This window comes from Ursus maritimus, unplaced genomic scaffold (assembly GCF_017311325.1).
Source record: "Ursus maritimus isolate PB19 unplaced genomic scaffold, ASM1731132v1 scaffold_7, whole genome shotgun sequence".
Taxonomy (NCBI): Eukaryota; Metazoa; Chordata; class Mammalia; order Carnivora; family Ursidae; genus Ursus; species Ursus maritimus.
The window spans coordinates 52,375,259-52,394,426 of record NW_024426885.1 but is presented as its reverse complement, the minus strand read 5'-3'; the positions used below and the strand labels follow the sequence as shown (position 1 = coordinate 52,394,426).

The following is a 19,168-nucleotide window of genomic DNA, read 5'->3' as shown; positions in this document are numbered from 1 at the left end:
CATCCTTTCCCGATTAAAACCCTTCCGAGTGTAGGGATAAAGGGTACATTCCTCAATTTCATAAAAACCATCCATGAAAAGCCCACAGAGAATATCATTCTCAATGGGGAAAAGCTGAAAGCCTTTCCCTTAAGATCAGGAACACGACAAGGATGCCCACTCTTGCCATTATTGTTCAACATAGGACTAGAAGTCTTTGCAACAGCAATCAGACAACAAAAAGAAATAAAATGTATTCAAATTGGCAAAGAAGTCAAACCATCTCTCTTCGCAGATGATATGATACTTTATGTGGAAAACCCAAAACACTCCATCCCGAATTATTAGAACTCATACAGCAATTCAGTAATGTGGCAGGATACAAAATCAACGCACAGAAATCAGTTGCATTTCGATACACTAACAATGAGACTGAAGAAAGAGAAATTAGGGAATCAATTCCATTTACAATAGCACCAAAAACTGTAAGATATCTCAGAATAAACCTAATCAAAGAGGTAAATGATCTATACTCTAGAAACTACAGAACACTGATGAAAGACATTGAAGAAGACACAAAAAGATGGAAAAACATTCCATGCTTATGGATCGGATGAATAAACATAATTTAAATGTCTATGCTACCCAGAGCAATCTATACTTCCAAAGCCATCCCAATCAAAATACCAATGCCATTTTCCAAAGTGCTGGAACAAACAATCCTAAAGTTCGTGTGGAACCAGAAAAGACCCCAAATCGCCAAGGAAATGTTGAAAAGGAAAAACAAAGCTGGGGGCATCACGTTGCCTGACTTCAAGCTACACTACAAAGCTGTGATCATCAAGACAGCATGGTACTGGCACAAAAACAGATACATAGACCAATGGCACAGAATATAGACTCAGAAATGGACCCTCAACTCTATGGTCGACTAATCTTCGACAAAGCAGGAAAAAACATCCAGTGGAAAAAAGACAGTCTTTTCAATAAATGGTGCTGGGAAAATTGGACAGCTATATACAGAAGAATGAAACTCGACTATTCTCTCACAGCACAAAGATAAACTCTAAATGGATGAAAGACCTCAATGTGAGACAGGAATCCATCAAAATCATAGAGTGAGAAAATAGGCAGTAACCTCTTTGACATCGGCCACAGCAACCTCTTTCATGACATGTCTCCAAAGGCAAGGGGAACTAAAGCAAAAATGAACTTTTGGGACTTCACCAAGATAAAAAGCTTCTGCACAGCAAAGGAAACATTCAACAAAACAAAGAGGCAACCCATGGAATGGGAGAAGATATTTGCAATGACACTTCAGATAGAGGGCTAGTATCTAAGATCTATAAAGAACTTCTCAAACTCAACACCCAAAAACCAAATAATCAAATAAAAAAATGGGCAGAAGATATGAACAGACACTTTTCCAATGAAGACATACAAATGGCTAACAGACACATGAAAAAATGTTCAACATCATTAGCCATCAGGGAAATTCAAATCAAAACCACATTGAGATACCACCTTACGCCAGTTAGAATGGCAAAAATTGACAAGGCAAGAAACAACAAATGTTGGAGAGGATGTGGAGAAAGGGGAACCCTCTTACACTGTTGGTGGGAATGCAAGTTGGTACAGCCACTTTGGAAAACAGTGTGAAGTTTCCTCAAAAAGTTAAAAATAGAGCTACCCTATGACCCAGAAATTGCACTACTGGGTATTTACCCCAAAGATACAGATACAGTGAAAAGAAGGGCCATATGCACCCCAATGTTCATAGCAGCAATGTCCACAATAGCCAAACTGTGGAAAGAGCCAAGATGCCCTTCAACAGATGAATGGATAAAGAAGATGTGGTCCATATAGACAAAAGAATATTACTCAGTCATCAGAAAGGATGATTATACAACATTTGCATCAACCTGGATGGAACTGGAGGAGATTATACTAAGTGAAATAAGTCAAGCAGAGAAAGACAATTATCATATGGTCTCACTTACCTGTGGAACATAAGGAATAGCAGGGAGATCATTAGAAGGAAGGCAAAAATGAAGTGGGGAATAACAGAGGGGCAGATGAACCATGAGAGTCTGTGGACTCTGGGAAACAAACTGAGGGTTTTAGAGAGGAGGGGGGTGGGGGGGATGGCCTAGCCCAGTGAAGGGCATTAAGGAGGGCACCTATTGCATGGAGCGCGGGGTGTTAAACACAAACAATGAATCGTGGAACACTACATTAAAAGCTAATGATGACTATGGTGACTAACATATCATCATCATCATCATCATCATCATAAAAAGGAATAGCAGAAAATAAAGACATTCACAAAAGAAAAGAAAAAAAAAAAAGCAGAACCAAAGTAGTTTTGCTGGGAAACTACTTTCAGTCCCATGGAATCCTGCCCTGGTTGATCCAGGGATGCATTCTAACATAAGCTCACACACATTTAGGCACAGCCAGGTCCTTTTAAATTGGCAGAATTTCACGAAATGTTAGAACTAGTTCTAAAATGGGCAGACAGAGACAGAAAGTTTGAAAGTTACCTGAGTTCCTGCCCCAACACTTCTTTCCTCTCCCACAAAATATGCCTTCTGTGTACTACGATGGGTTTAATAACTATCTTTTTGTTATTCAAAAGTGAATCTACTGCTTCTCCAAAGACAAGGTCGGTAGTTTTCTGGTGATGGATTCAGAAGCTCTTAGATTATGCTTTTGACACTCACGGTTAACTTTGCTGTTGGAGGAGATAGCAGCGCGCCTCTGGATTAAACTACAACTCCCAGAGTGCATCTCTAGGTGAGTTCTGGGAAGTGCGGCAAAAGCATGATTACAATCATGGTTAACTTTGGAGGACTTAAGCGCAAGCATGAATACAGAACTACATTTCCCACAATGAATCTCTAGGGGATTGTGGGAAGTGTGGCAGAGACAGCAATGGTCCCTCTTCAGAAGGGAAGCCCTACTTCCCAGTAACGTTTGGAGTTCCCTGGTTTCTGCTGATTCTTGAGGCCAAGGAAGGCACCCTCCCCCAACAGAATTCAGAGTGAGTACAGCGGAGCAGAAAACTGCTGAGGTTCTAAGCGCAGGAGGGATTTTATGGGAAGGCATAATCAAAACTTGAAAAAAACTCTCGGTCACAGCATTTTGTGATTTTCACTTAGTATTTTCCTTCTTTCAGAAACCAGGGAATGGCCAGAGTTTTGCATAATAACTTATGGAATTATCCTTTTAACTAAAGCTAATATTTTTCTGGTACTTTCTTGGAGAGTCATTTAAAAATGGAATTTGCTTACTTTTTGCATTGTGCCTGCATTATTTTTTAATTAAGCGAGGTAACATTTTTTTAGAAAGCAAACCATGAAGCTTCTTAGTGAGACCTTGAAATCTGTATCCCATGGCTCCTCAGTTTTGCGTATTTCCTCATTCCATTGAGGTCCACAGTAATGAATAGACAGACTGAGAAGGGCTCTCTCAAGCACTACCAAACTTCTTGGTAGAAATAACCGCAGAGATTCGAGATGGGCCTTTTCTTCATGCTGTAGTACTTCCAAAGTAATCTTTCTTCTGTTAAGATGAACAGGATGAGAAATGTGGGAATTATTTATTACAGGGGCTTAAGAGATATTGTTAATCTTAACAGCCTTGCCTCCTCATCGAATAGTTTTTGGTAAAAATAATATTATCTTTCATCTCTATCAGTGTTTGTACTTTTCAAAGACATAAATCGTAAATGAATGTTGAAAAATGCTTTCCCATGTATTTCTCATCAAAACATGAATTTTGGAGCGAGATACCCATGGCTATCTGAAACTGCCTCTGTCTAAACTGTGATTTCAGATTAGTTAAAGCTTTATCTTCCTCACTTGTAAAATGGGATAAATTCATTCATTCATCTATCTATATTGTGTTTTACATTGTGATAGAGACAGTGCTAGGTGCTATAGATAGGGGAAGATACAGTCCCAACCCTTAAGGATATTACAGTCTAACAGATCTGAGAATCAGGTATGTGAAAACCTGACATGGTTGTAATACACTTTAGATCCATTTTCTCTCCTTCCTTCCCCTGTGAGAAGTGAGACAGAAACCAAGCTCCGACGAGTTAGGTGACGGCTCCAGATCACAAATTCCGTCAGTGGGAGAGCCCAGAATAAAAGTCCGGAGTCACTTCAGTGCTTCGTTCCCTGTTCCTTCCTCGGTTTGGAGATACACAGAGACACCATAAACAAAACAGAAGGCAGGTCTAAGCTTGTCATCTAACGTAAAATAACGGTGCTAGTATTTTCTTCCAAAATTTATTTCGTGAATAGTGAACTTTTATCCCCAGCATGCCGTTTCAGGAATAAAATACCATAGGAGTTGCCAATTCAAACAAAAACAATTCTGTTTGTAATGTGGATTTGAGTATCATGGCAGGTTTACCAGTTGTTTTCCAACACGTTTGCTGAAGGTGAGCCCTTGAGCCAATACACTTTGAATAAGACATTGCACTGAAGACCCCTAAAAGAGTAAAAAATCACAAACCATTTAGAAAACAGTAACAAATTTTCCCTGCATTAGATTTCTAAATAGTATGGAGTTATAAGAAATTATAGTTTCTTTTTTTTCAAAGATTTTATTTACTTATTTGACAGAGAGAGACAGCCAGCGAGAGAGGGAACACAAGCAGGGGGAGTGGGAGAAGAAGAAGCAGGCTCCCAGCAGAGCAGGGAGCCCGATGCAGGGCTCTATCCCAGGACCCTGGGATCACGCCCTGAGCCAAAGGCAGACGCTTAACGACTGAACCACCCAGGCGCCCCAAGAAATTATATTTTCATTCTAAAAGTAATTTCACCTATCTTCCTCATTGTTAAAAAAGTCTTTTTTTTTCCATAGTGACGTACACAAAGAAAAGCAACACATACAGCAGTTGGTTCCTATAATGTGTTTCTATGATCATATTATGGAAAATGCTGGAAATGTACTATAATATTCTAAAATCTAGGATGGTCAAAACCACGGTAAATAAATGAGCACAGGACATCAAATAGTTTGCAGAAGGGGAACTAGAAATATTAAGTCTCAAAACACTTTCTGTAGTTACCAAAGAAATATAAAATGAAAGTTCTTCTTTTTTTTTTTTTTTAAACCAAACACTACTGAATAAGTGTGGCAATGTGTAGAAAGAGCCATATGATTTTAAACTAAATTTTGTCCCAGTAATTCTACTTTGGGAAACTTAAAGAAAATATCAGCACACAGGTACTTAGTGGTATCTTATTTCTGGTAATTTAAAATCAGAGCAACCTAAATGTCTAAAATCAGGGGAATGTTTAGCAAAATAAGGATGAGTCTACCTGAATGTAGTATTTTGCAGCTAAAAAAATTATATAGCTTATACAAAAACATAGAAGACTGCTTGTGATGTGTTTTATGAAAGCAAGTTGACAAAAATGTGTCCTCTGATTACAACTATAGAGAAGTTGTATATGTGTACAAAGATTAGAAAATACATATTTATGTAACCATATTATGGCTGCCCTCACCATTCTCTTTTCGAGATGTCCTGTAACATAGTTATGTTAATTTTATAATTTAATCTATTTAAAAGAGAAAAATACAGTTAAAACTGATTTTTAAGGAAATCATTTTCTCTTCTTTGACTTTTCAATAATTTCTACACTGTTTTTATATAAGATATGTATAAAAAATATAAAAGGGACCATTTAGAAAAGGAATTAGACTTAATCTTTATCTACTAGGTTTATGACTGTACCAATAAAGGTACAATTCTCAGTTGAAATAAATCTCTTTTCCTCTTGATTGTTAATATTTTTTCAAAGTTACATTAAGAACTTGACTATGTTTTTTACAAGCTCTGTGACCACCATCCCATGAGTCAGTAGACCATGATAATCCACAACTGGCTAAGATTAATTTAGTAACAGAAACTAGGCAAAACATCAGGCAGCCAAGTACAGTGGGCCACACAGATTAGTTGGTAGGTACAGCTCAACCAAACAGCTCTTGGCTCTCAGGATTCAAGGAACTCACCAAAATAATTCCTTTTGGCTCCCTGGGAAAGTAGTGAGGTACTCCTGTTAATGATTTGGTATGTGTACTTCCAGTCACTTTAAAAATACAAATAAATACATATTTAATTTATGTTTACTGATATGTATATGTCCTTTTGTTTTCCTTTTCTTTCTTTCTTTCCTTTTCTTTCTTTCTTTTTTTCTTTTTTTTTTAAGAGAGGGAGAGAAGCCAGGGCAGGCAGAGACAGAGGGAGAGGGGGAGAGAGAATCTTAAGCAGACTCCACGCCCAGTACAGAGACCACTGCGGGGCTCGATGCCACAACCCTGAGGTCATGACCTGAGCCAAAATCAAGAGTTGGATGCTTAATCAGCTAAGCCACCAGGCACCCCATGTCCTTTCCTTTATAAATTAATTAGCTTAACTGACTGAGCCACCCAGGTGCCCCTCTTCTATTCATTTTTAAGAGCTGTATATTATTCCCCTTTATCATACTTTCCAGTTAACATTCCAATACATATCCTTTCCTTCTTAGGATAAATTCCTAGAAGTAGAGTTGCTAGGTGAAAGGGATGTTTATTGTAACATTTTGATAGATATTCCCAAATTGCCCCCTCAAAATACTGTACCAATTTACATTCTCAGAGTTTGTACATGAGACATATACATATGACTTATCCATATAGAAGAAATGTAAATACATTTCTTCCAGTATATCACACATCTTTGGGTTATTAAACTAGGAATTATGCTTTTAATACTCTCCTAGAATGCTCTGTAGCCCACATATCACATGTTGCCTTCTGGAAAAGCTATGTTTGTTTTCTCTCTCCTGCTAGATTCCCTTGACGGTAGGTTTTTCATCCAGTACATTTCTGTGTTCCTTAAAGGACCTTGCATAAAGTCAGTTTTCAATAAACACTTTTTGTTGAATGTCGTTTGCTAAATATATTTTACCCTTGGCTAGGACATAGATTGTAGCCAAAACTGTCCAAGGATTAGTCATCAGTGATTCATAATTATGCAACCAAGAAGTAAGCCTAAACTTTAGATGTTCCTCAGTGATTTGTTTAGTGTCAAAGCTTGCTTCCTTTGGGCACAGTTAAAAGGGTGGTTGGTTATTTAACTGTACTCATTTTCTCGTTTCAGTGGAACTTCTTGACTTTTATTGCCAATGTGAAAATGTACTTTTCATGGGGAACAAAATACTTATTGATATACAATTTAAAAGGAATCACCTTCTGCAGAATGGATTCGTAAGATACAGAACTTTTTTTCTCTCACAATGAGATACACAAAATAGAAAATATCTTAGATTCATGGAGATTTGCACAGGTGCCTTTTGAAATATTTTCTTAATGGCCATGATTTTTATATTTTTCTTATCTATAGAATTCCTCTTAATTTGTTCTCAGAAGGATGTTGGCTTTCATATATTCTGAGAAACTTAGCTCCTTTACTCTGGAGACATTCCCAGTCTTACCTGGTCTTAGAGTAATGCTAGCTGCTGTAACAAACTTCAAAAGTTCAGTTGCTTAATATTGTGGAAGTTTATTTCTCACTCATAAATCCTCCAACGTGGTGGGGGGGTCCTTTGGTTGGCAGGTGGCTTTTGTCCATGTTGTGATTCAAGGATCCAGGCTTTTCCATCTAATGACTCTGCCATTCCAGAGTCTTCTAAGCAGAAGGAGGAAAGAGGACGAAGTCATACCCACTTCTTTTTTTTTAATTTAATTTTAATTTTTTTAAAAATATTTTATTTATTTATTTGACAGAGATAGAGACAGCCAGCGAGAGAGGGAACACAAGCAGGGGTAGTGGGAGAGGAAGAAGCAGGCTCATAGCAGAGGAGCCTGATGTGGGGCTCGATCCCATAACTCCGGGATCATGCCCTGAGCCGAAGGCAGACACTTAACCACTGTGCCACCCAGGCGCCCCTCTTTTTTTTTTTATTATTTTAAAATTTTTATTTAAAGATTTATTTATTTATTTTAGAGAGAGAGTGTGTGCACACGTGTGCGAATGGGGGGAAGGGCAGAGAGAGAGAGGGAGAGGGAGAATCTCAAGCAGACTCCAAGCCAATGGCAGAGCCCGGTGAGGGGCTTGATCCCACCACCCTGAGATCAGGACCTGAGATGAAACCAAGAGTTGGATGCTGAACCAACTGAGTGACCCAGGCACCCCCTAAGCATACCCATTTCTTAGCTGCTTCTGCCTAGAAGAGATATACATCACTTCCACTCACATTCCATTGTTAAGACCTACTTTTGACCCCGCTTAGATATAAGAGAGGAGAGAAATGTAAACTGTGGCTTAGGAGCTACCTTCTAGCAACAAGTCTACAATACGGAAGGAAGAACATATTTTTTGTGGATAGTAGAGTCTCACAATAACCTATTAGGTAGGCGGAACAGGTTTCAATTTTGTAGATTAGAAAAGAGGTACTGAAAAGTTGAAATCCCACAGCTAGTTAGTAGCACAAATGCAATTTAGAAGCCAGCTCATCTAACTCCTATTTAGTTTCTTTCCTTAATATTAAAAAGTAGTCCTATCCTGGCTTAAAGTATAACCCTCTTGGTGATTCATTACTTTAAATTGTATACTATAACTTTTTCTTTTTAACTCCTCTTTTCTCTAAGGACCTGACAATGTCCCTGTATTGTGGAATTGCTTGCAGGAGAAAATCTTTTTGGTGCTTTAGGCTGCTGTCAACTTATGTCACTAAGACCCGGTGAGTTGTGACCAAACTGAGCTCTGATTATTCTCTTTTGGGCTATTAAATTATAAAATATAAATATCTCAAAATCCTATATTGAGGATTAAGGATACATGATTAAGATCTACATATAAGGATAATCATTGCAAATTATTTATAATTGGAAAAATTCTAAATAAACTAAATTTCCAATAATACCTAAAATATCTGACATACTTAAATATTAAGTTCTATTAAGATAAGAACTTTGTCTTTCCCACTCTGGTAACCCTCATGCATAAAACAATACCCGGGGCATAATAGGCACTGAAGGATTGCTGAATGGATGAATGAACAAGAAGAGAGAAATTAATTAAATGACACCCCTATGACAGAATTAAAAACTATACTGAATAATAATAATTCATGAAGTTTCCTGAAAACAAGGTAGATAATTCTAATTCCCTCACCCCCTCAGAAAGAACTAAACTACCAGTTAAATGTAGAACAGAAAAAAACCAAAACAAACAAAAAACTAACCTACACCAGTACAGGAGGATGGTAAAGGACTTCTTTGTCATGGCCTGGGCAAATTTGAAATCTGTGAATTTGAAATCACTACCCTGTTCTCATAGTTTTGGGGTTTAAATTTGCACCATCTGTATTATGGTCCCCAAACCCCAACCTAAGAAAAGAATGTAAGTAGTAGTCGTAGACTTATGAGACCCCTGGGCACTTTGCAGAAGCAAAGGTAAAACCCCTCTGAAGAGATACACTCACAACCAGGGGCTTCCTACATGAAAAGCTCTGCCAAACATGAGTGCCCAGTCCAGAATTTAAAGGCACACAAGCATACAATATTACATGAACAAAAGAAAACTGAAGTAGTTATATTATTGTAGGTTATTTGAAGTTCTCAGGCTGAGACTCTGAGAATAATAAATGAATTATTGAGCAATTATTGAATGGTCTAAAAATGACCATGTTAAAATGATTTTAAAACAAGTAAAAAAATCATGAGAGAATGAAATTCTACCAATAAAGAACATAACATTAAAAGAATGTTAAAGTGGGGCGCCTGGGTGGCACAGCGGTTAAGCGTCTGCCTTTGGCTCAGGGCGTGATCCCAGGGTCCTGGGATCGAGCCCCACATCAGGCTTCTCCGCTGGGAGCCTGCTTCTTCCTCTCCCACTCCCCCTGTCTGTGTTCCCTCTCTCGCTGGCTGTCTCTCTCTCTGTCAAATAAATAAATAAAAATCTTAAAAAAAAAAAAGGAATGTTAAAGAGGGCGCCTGGATGGCTCAGTTGGTTAAGCGACTGCCTCGGCTCAGGTCATGATCCTGAGTCCCAGGATCAAGTCCCACATTGGGCTCCCTGCTCAGCAGGGGGTCTGCTTCTCCCTCTGACCCTTCCTCCCTCATGCTTTCTCTCTCTCAAATAAACAAAATCTTAAAAAAAAATTTAAAAAAAAATGTTAAAGAAAAAAAAGGATACAAATTAAAGGATACAAATTCTGAATAAACCTATCTATGTAGTTACACAATAGTTCGAAGAATTCCCAGGTATAAACAGTTATCATCTTTGAATGGTGAGATTCTTGATGATTTCCCTTTTTTGAACAAATTGCTAACTGTATTTTCTGATTTTTATGGGATGACTTTTTATTTTTATAAACAGGAAAATAACAGTTTATGTCTAATAATCTTAGTGTTGTTTCCATGCTATTATAACTAAAGGGGGAAAATGAATTTTTTAAATTAGTGTTCCTGAACAAGAAGGAAAATGTAAAGAACTTTTTGGATCTCAGTTCCAGTTCCTGTGAGGCCCCGGATTTAAGACCTTAACCTGGGTGTTTTTGTAGGTGTTTTGCTTTTTAGGGTCATTAGGGCAAAGCACAGGTTGTACCACTCTTACTGTCCTTTTAGGAAGGCAGCGGTGTTTGTTCTATCATTTATATTTGGTAACTTCTGAGTGGCACATGTCTCTCCTTTGATATGCATTAAGTTTTTGCCCCAGGAAGCGGCAGTGACTTACAGTAAGTTTAAAAATACCATGAGTATTAAAATCTCAGGTTTCTTTGGTCTTGTGTTTATAAAGAGTTCATTGTAACCCCTTTTATCATATAGTCAAAAATAGGTTCTTAAAGATGCCACTGGGGCACATTTATCATTTTGCTTTGTAGTTTCATGTTGCGCTAACTCTGTTAGTGTTACAAAAGCTCCCAGATCCTACAGGAAATATCCATAAATTGTGTTGCCTACTTCAGTGACAAAATCTGCTACAAATCCGAGTCTGTTTGGGGCTTTTAATGAGCAAAAATGGTTATCCCTAAGGCTCCAGAAGGAGAATCTACATTCAGTACCCCCTGAATCATGTGGACCCTGATCTGATTTCCAAAACTCTTGAGGGGATGAACTTAGGTAATCTTTACGAAGGTGCTAGAAAAATCTAGATCTGGATCCAGTACTATTTCTTTTAGAGAAACTAATGATAGGAAGTTGTCTTTTCCACATTTGTATTTTGGCTATTGAAGATATTACACTTATTAAGTAAGTATAGATCAAGTATAGGCTATGCTTTCCCATCAGTGGTCTCTTTGGTAGAGATAAGGAGCTAATGGTGTCCACGTGGGGGACTAGGTGTTGGAAGCATGAATGCATTGAAGATAACATCTGCTCTTTATCATCCCTAGATTGAAAAAGAGTTACTTAAGGTATGGTGTTTGCTCTTTGTCTACAATAATAAAGCCTGCTTCCATCCCTAGGTATTCTGTGGTTGATGTTTTATCACTGTACTTGTTTTCCTTTCACTCCACTGCATGTAAATTCTTGCTTCACAACGTAATATTGGCAAAGTACCTTGAAGTTCAATTCAGTAAATATTTATTACCCTTGAAGTTCAATTCAATAAATATTTATTGAATTGAGCCATTCAATATGCTAATTACTGGAGATACAGAACTAAGGCTGACCCTGCCCTTAAGGAGATCATAGTCTTTCAGGGGAAAGAGCAATTTAGGATATAAATAAAAGGAAATAACTGTGATAAGAGAGGGATGCAAGGACCAAATTCTGACAGATGAATGCTATACAAGTAACTGAGTATGGTTTTAATAATGCTTCGTTCCCAATATACAGGTATTTATTTGAACTGAAGGAAGATGATGATGCGTGTAAAAAAGCTCAGCAGACAGGAGCATTTTATCTCTTTCACAGCCTGGCTCCTTTGCTTCAGAAATCGGGACACCAATACCAGGCCCCCCGGCATAGCCTACTAGGTAAGCCCAAAGAGGACCAGTAGAGTAGACCAGCCTGTGGCATTTAAGCAGAATTTCATCCATATCAAATCCCTGAGAAGGATCCTTCAATTTCAGAGTCCTGATTTTTCAAACTATTTCTACCAATTAATTATTTAGTGTATAAACCTGAATTGCCCAAATATTAGTGATGGTATGAACCACTGTTGCCTTAAACTAGGGGTCAGTGAAACTGCTGTCCAAATTGGAACCCACCGCTTATTTTGTAAATATTGGAACACAGCCACGCTCAATTCACTTACGTATTGTCTGTGGCTGTTTTCGCACTACAGTGGCAGAGCAGAGTGGTTGTGACAGAGAGCCACATGGCTCACAAAGCCGAAAATATTTTGCCAAACCCTGCTTAAACCAGTGATTTCCAGCCTCTGTGGAATTGTACACTGTTCTACTATTAAAGATTTGCATCATGACTTCATTTCTTCTAGAAGGGTCAAAATTAAAAGTGAGTTAAAATTAATTTGTTTTGCACACTCTTTTAGGGTATGTAAATAGAGATATCTAAACCACTGGGATTTGGCATTCAAAGTACTAACTTTCAGTTTCATAGGGTGTCACTATACAATGACTTACTTCTAAATACAAAGCCAGTGAATTTGCTCCATGGGTCAGATATTGAGTACTTGGATAGATCATTTCCAGCAGTGCAGAAGAATATCAGGATGCCATCAGAAGGCAATGTTATGTTGTATTATGAACAAATAAATGTCCTTCACGCACAGGACAGATTTTCTCCCTATACAGCACTTGTATTATACAGACTGGGATCTTGGATGAATAGTCTACCCTACCCCACACACGCAACATAATCTGGAGACTAAATTATATGTAACTGATTTGGCTCTAGCATTTTAAGCATGACACTTTTTTTTTCAGCGCCATAATATATTAACTACCATGTATGTTTTGAACTAGGGGATATGCTCCTTTCATGATACAATCTTAGAATACAGTGGTACACAGCAAGAATTCCTTCTTTAGTCTGAACACTTCAGATTGCTGATGGGAAGATGGAGGCCAAGAGACGCTAAGTGATTAGACCAAGATTACATAGCTAATTAGCTGCAGGGCAGTGGCTAGAAGCAGGTATACCTCCTTCAAGCTGAAGTAGATGATTTTCTAGAAGGTTAATATGGCTGTAGTGATTTAATGAAAACCTTTGTTTTCTTCCCTTCTCCTTTTCTGTTTCTTAGAGTTGGAAAGGCTCCTGGCAAAGTTTGGACAGGACACACAAAGAATAGAAGACTCTGTGCTGATTGGATGCTCTGAACAGCATGAAGCACGGTTTGCTCTGGATCTAGTTCTAAATAGCTCCTCTTCCATAAATGGTATAGAATATTATTTCTAATGGGTACTTCCCAGTAGTGCTCAGACTTTGGGATTTCATGTAATCATAAACTTTCAAAGAAAATTTTGTGAATACCAAAGGTTATCAACCTTGTATTTTTTTTTTAAGTTAGGACATTTAAAAAAATACTACCCATCTACTGTCATCATCGTTTAAAAGAAGATACAGAACATTTTAATATTTTCTAAGCGAGGTGTTAGGTACACAGATGTTTATTGTTTTATTCTCTGTACCTTTTATATTTCCTAAATATTTCATAAATGTTTTAAAATTCATGACATCATGCTTATCTCAAATGAATAAACATGTTACCATGTGGTAGCTCAGGGTCTTCAGACCTGCATTTGGGAACCAGTTTGGTGTAAGGCTCATGGTTCCTAATAGGCTTTCCTTCTCTCTTTCCAGGTCTAGTTGTAAATGTAATGATGCTGGAATACAGTGCAGATAGGAGCTTAGAGGTCCCATTTTACCTCTTTTCCAGGGATAGTGTGTGGCTAGTGCAAATATTCTTATTACTCTGAAAAGGATCTTGAGAAATACTATGCTCTGATGTTTCTCATATTTGCCTAAATATAAGAAATCACCAGTGGTTGTTAAAAAATAAAGATTTCTGGGCCCCACTCACCTGCTAGTCAGAATTTCCAGGTAGGGGCTTGAGAGCCTGTATATTTTTTATTTTCCCCAGCTGAGTATTATCAGGCAAGTTTGGGAAACACTGCTCTAACAGGCATACTTGAGAGGGGGCCCCAAGGCAAAGTTTGGTGTTTGTTTCATTTTATCTTCTGCTCTCATTTTCTAGCTTCCTTACAGAAATCAGAAATGGAGACAGAGCTCAAGGGCTCTTTCACTAAGCTGCGGAAGGCTCTCTTTCAGCTGAATACAAAGGATGCCTCCTTGCTGACCACGGTAGATTCTGACCTCTTAGTTCTGCAGGAAACGTAGTAAAGCAGTCTTTATGGGAGAATGCATGCATGCATGCACAAGGCTAGAATGGCACTGCATTTCCTCTGGAGCAGTTGGATCAGTCCTTCCTACAAACCTTGGCAGGAAATGTGCTTAGGGAGATTGCTTATTCTTCTTTCTTTTGCCCTTATTTTTGGCAGGACTGTTTTCTCCTAAGGACGTGCGGATCTATCAGCCTCATGATATTTTTAATGACCCAGAGCATAACATACATCATTATGTTACTTCTATGAGAAATTACTTTGTATTGCTTTAATGACTTATCCTCACAGCTTTAGACTTCACTTGTTAAAGTGCTTTTGTTTGTTCATTTAACTTAAAAAGACATCTCTAAAAATTTTTATTTGCAAAAGAATTCCACCTTTATTGGGGAGGAGTACCTGTTGGGGTGTTACACTACGCTGGAAATATCTTATTTTTAAGTGGGGTCATAAGTACCTGAGGCATTCATTAGAATAGTTTATATATTATATGTATTTTAAATGAATCATAATACATATGAAATATTCTTTCTCTTATTCATATTTCAGATGCTAGAGGAGTATGTCCAGATAATTTCCTTACTTTAAAGTTCAAACAGTTAATAACCATTTAAAGTAGGTGAGCTGGAAAGGGATTGGCATTTCCCTTTGAGTTGCTCTAAATACTAGGCCCAGCACTATTATAGATGAGCTCCACATTCTCTCCAAATGAAATCAGCCTATCTTTGTACTTCTAGGCTCAGGCCCTTCTCCGTTGGCATGATGCTCATCAGTTCTGTAGCAGAAGTGGGCAGCCCACCAAGAAGAATATGGCTGGCAGCAAGCGTGTGTGCCCTTCCAATAAGATCATCTATTATCCACAGGTAAGCACTCCTTTAAAAGGACAGTAATCCAAGAAGACTGTGCGCTAGCCTGTCCTGGGGATAGAAGCCTATACAGTTAAAAGGCTTTCCTTAGTTATCCATTCCTTCATCCCATTAACAGGCCCCAAACCCTAATGTCTAATTTTCCATCCCCTTTTCCTAGATGGCTCCTGTGGTGATCACTCTGGTGTCAGATGGGACTCGATGCCTGCTTGCCCGTCAGAGTTCCTTTCCCAAGGGAATGTATTCTGCCTTGGCAGGTTTTTGTGATATAGGTAAGAAGTTTAGGGCATGTACAGATGACTAGGGGACACAAAAGCTTAACAACAGTAGGTATTTCTTTGTCTTACTGCTGTTGTACTTGGAGTCTCAAGCACACTGTTCCCTGACAAATCAAGAAAACTGCCTTCTAGAATTATAATTTTCCAATATTAGGCAAGTTTTCAAATATATCGCACACCTGAAAGAATTATACAGTTAATACTCACCCATACACTTACCACCTAGATCCTACAATTGTTTTCTTCATTTACTTTATCACATATCTATCCATTCTATCCATCCATCAATCCATTTTATTCTTTGATGCATAGTTTGCAGACATTAGTACACTTCTCCCTAAATATTTCAGTGTGCATTGTATTAATTAGAATTCAATAGATATTTACAGGTTATTTTTTTCTCAGTCTACTGGGGTGAAATTTGCAAAAGGTAAAACATGGCATTAGAATTTTATTAAAGTTGAGGTCAACAGTAGCCTAGTTGTCACTCTCATTTTGCACTCTCAGTAACTAAGTAACTGGTATAAGTATTGTAGTTCAGCACCCAACTCCAGACTTGAGTCCTGCTGTTATAAAGACACTCAGGGATTTAGGGCTCTCCCAAGAATACTTCATTGAAACTTTGGAGCCAGTTTTGTGCTCCTTTCACAAATAGGCATCTGTATCACCCTTCCTGCTGCAGGGCTGTCCTGAATTAATCTGAGTGCTTATAGGTGAAAGTATGGAAGAGGCTGTCCGGAGAGAAGTTGCAGAAGAGGTGGGCTTGGAGGTGGAAACACTGCAGTACTCTGCATCCCAGCACTGGCCCTTTCCTAACAGCTCACTCATGATTGCTTGTCATGCAACTGTGAAACCAGGGCAGACAGAGGTAAGTTCTGATGCTTCCCTTATGCTGTGATATTTCATTTGCTTCACCCACGTTGGTCAGTAGGCACCTGTCTAGTCCAGCACTGTCTACATTATACAAAGATGTGTAATGTAGGATTTGTTCCCTTAACGAATTTGCAATTTTTAAAGGAAACAATCTCCATGAAAATTCAGAGCGCCCACAAAACTACCATTCTCCTTTGTATGTATCTCAGTCATGTGACAATTTATTTTTCAGCGGGACTTAACAGAGCGTCTTGAAAAGAGTAGGCACACAATAAATATATCAAATTAAATGACTGATTTCAGGATTGGTCTTATCGCGCAAGTCTGTTAGGATGCTGGGGACCGATTATATAAAATCATAGGAACTTCCGGTTGAAAGGGATTTAGACGTTGTCTTATCCAACCTCATCTTGCTTTTGTGTAGCATCCGTGATAGATGGCATTGTGGTCCCTACCTGCCAAAGTCTATTGTGTTTTGGTTTGCATAGAATTAATCATTTCTCATCTGTCTCAGCTTCCTATGGATGCCATGTGCATTGCAAAGATACTATGCCTTTGATAATCATTAATTATCCCTTATCTTTTAGAGAAGAATAACTTTTTCTTTTTAAATTGAAAGTTAATCAAGAATTATTTATATATTACACCTTACTGTTAACCACTCTTTAGTATTTCAGTATTTGTGCTTCCAAGATTTTTAAAAATGCACTTTTTTCTTTTACACTATTTAAAATATATATTTAACTCTCACCTTTTAATTATGCCTCTTTTGCTTCTGCGCAGTATCTAAAACTGATTATCTCCCAGCCTGTAGATCCCAGGTATTGCTCAGTTCTGGGAACATCTTCTCACCTTTGGCCAGAGTATTCTAAATTTTGTAGCTCCTAACCTTACATTCTGTTTTTCTTTATGTCTTTTAGATCCAGGTGAACTTGAAAGAACTAGAGGCAGCTGGCTGGTTCAGTCATGATGAGGTGGCCACAGCCCTGAGGAAAAACAATCCATATACTCAGCAACAGAATGGGACATTCTGGTTGCCCCCCAAGTTAGCCATTGCCCACCAACTGATTAAGGAGTGGGTGGAAAAGCCGTCGTGCTCTCCCCTGCCCGCTTAGCTGAGCTTGAGCCACCTAGATCCCCTCTCAGTATCCTGGAAGGGCATAAGAGTGATCAGTTGATAAAGGGGAGGTGACCAAAGGCATCTCCAGGCCAATTTCGTACTAAGGCAGAGTGGGAGGTGACTCTACAGCAGGATGCCTCTAATAGCAGTGTTAAGGAAGTTCCTATTCATAGGCGATCGAAATGCCAAACTGATAATGATCATTGTCAAAATCAGAGGGAATTTTGAAGCATTAGTTTGGACATAGGCCCCCGTACACCCATTTTCACTGAGGTCTTGGAAGCAAACATCTTTTGGCATGTATCTTGTTAATGCAAAGTTTACACTAACTGCCAGAATGTGCCTGGTATAATTTTAATTTTATCTTAGTATTGAAGATATGTAGCAAATCTCAACCCACTCCTGAGTTACTTTTCATCCTCACGGAATTAAGAAAAGTTGCACAGTATAACATTAAAAAATTCGTGTACAGGTAGTTATTTTGTACATGGTATTTAAATAAAAGTCATATTTCTTTAAGTCATCTGAAGGGATGAAGAAAGTGGGAGCCAAGGTCTTCCTCAGGGTATCTGTAATCAATCAGAGGCAGTGATGTTCTGCTGAGGTAACTGCATCCCAGCAGGGCTTAAGACAACTAAGTCCTTTGTCGTTACTTGCTCAGCTTGTGACCCAAGGAAAAGATGATCACTTTGCCATCTCTGATTTCCTAAATATAAAATGGTCACTGCCATTTGCATACTGTTAAGTGTTGTAACTTCAGCTGAGGGATTAGTGAGGGTGAACCGTTTCTTGTTTTATGGGATAAACTAAATTTAGGATTGCTCATCATTCATATATGTCATTCTATACCTTCCTTGTCATAGGGGAGAATTTATCTGGAGGAAATAAACTAAATTTCCATACCTTTGTTCAGAAGTATTTTTCTGTCTTATGAAGTGAGGAAATTGTACAAAGAATCTGGGGCAGGGGGTAGAGAGGAAGAAAAGGAATCTATTTTTATGATAAACATTTAAGTCCAGGTTCCAAGTGTGGAACAACTGAAGCGACGTGCAGAAGAAATATTGTTAGAAGTCTATTTAAAAAGAGGAATGGCTGGGAAAGAGTTGTATCTTCGGATGATTTCAGGCACTAATTTGTGATAAAAGACACAAATGCCAGAGATCCTAAGATTATTCACACGTTAGTCTACAGGACTAAGCAAAAGAGATTCTAGAACTAGGCAAGATGAAGTGCTGAATTTGCCTTTGATCCCAAAAGGTCACTGCTTTTGCCATTACCGGCATATCATCAGTGCTTTGGGGAAATCAAAGTGCCTTCATCAGGAAATGTTGAGGGATAGTATGTGATGGGACTTGATTGTCCTGTTAGGTTGGCAGCTTGCCCTGGCCTGAACTGAACCCAGCACGTAGAAGGGAAAAGCACTCTCGAAAGAGAGGTCCTGAGATTTCTTCATATCTTGCAGTTAGAAGAAAACAGTTCAGGGTCCATGTGTATTACCATCTCCCAATCTTTTCTATCTCTCTGTGGGTGTGTTTGTGAGCACATGTGTACACATCCCCAATCTGAAAATACTGATAGAAAGGGGAGTGTGCAGGATTCCTGGTTATGAGTTTCTCAAACTTACCATGGAGTAACTGTTTGCTTTTGGATTAATGTGTTGTTTTGTAAAAGAAAAGATGAGAGAGGCTAATAGAGGAGCTGTGACATTGAACTTTGTTTCCTGGCAGTGAGTGGGAAGAG

The 19,168-nt window shown here is 38.4% G+C and overlaps 2 protein-coding genes across 7 annotated transcripts in view; one reads left to right on the top strand and one right to left on the bottom strand.

The window, feature by feature from the left end:
• Window positions 1–2,891: 2,891 nt before the first annotated feature.
• On the top strand, window positions 2,892–18,330 carry NUDT13 (nudix hydrolase 13). 3 transcript variants are annotated; one of them, XM_008696028.2, is made up of 10 exons: window positions 2,892–3,022; window positions 7,142–7,248; window positions 8,632–8,723; window positions 11,824–11,963; window positions 13,193–13,327; window positions 14,147–14,253; window positions 15,029–15,154; window positions 15,318–15,429; window positions 16,149–16,303; window positions 17,229–18,330. In XM_008696028.2, coding segments are annotated over exons 1-10 (1,170 nt in total). In that variant the 5' UTR covers window positions 2,892–3,021; the 3' UTR covers window positions 17,424–18,330. The 3 variants fall into 3 exon arrangements, with proteins under 3 accessions (XP_008694250.1, XP_008694252.1, XP_008694253.1); XM_008696030.2 differs by lacking the exon at window positions 7,142–7,248; XM_008696031.2 differs by lacking the exons at window positions 7,142–7,248; window positions 8,632–8,723 and having other exon boundaries at window positions 2,907–3,022.
• Window positions 3,018–19,168, bottom strand: part of ECD (ecdysoneless cell cycle regulator) — a 43,563-nt gene continuing 27,412 nt past the window's right edge. The window contains exons 15-18 of one of the 4 annotated variants that reach the window (XR_569866.2): window positions 17,060–17,294; window positions 15,643–15,772; window positions 7,476–7,669; window positions 3,018–4,479 (exon numbers count right to left, since the gene is read on the bottom strand). The gene's annotated coding sequence lies outside the window, so the exon portion shown is untranslated. Of the gene's footprint in view, window positions 4,480–4,759; window positions 6,090–7,475; window positions 7,670–15,642; window positions 15,773–17,059; window positions 17,295–19,168 lie in introns of those variants that run through there. The other 3 variants (XR_569868.2, XR_569867.2, XR_569870.2) reach the window with 3 other exon arrangements.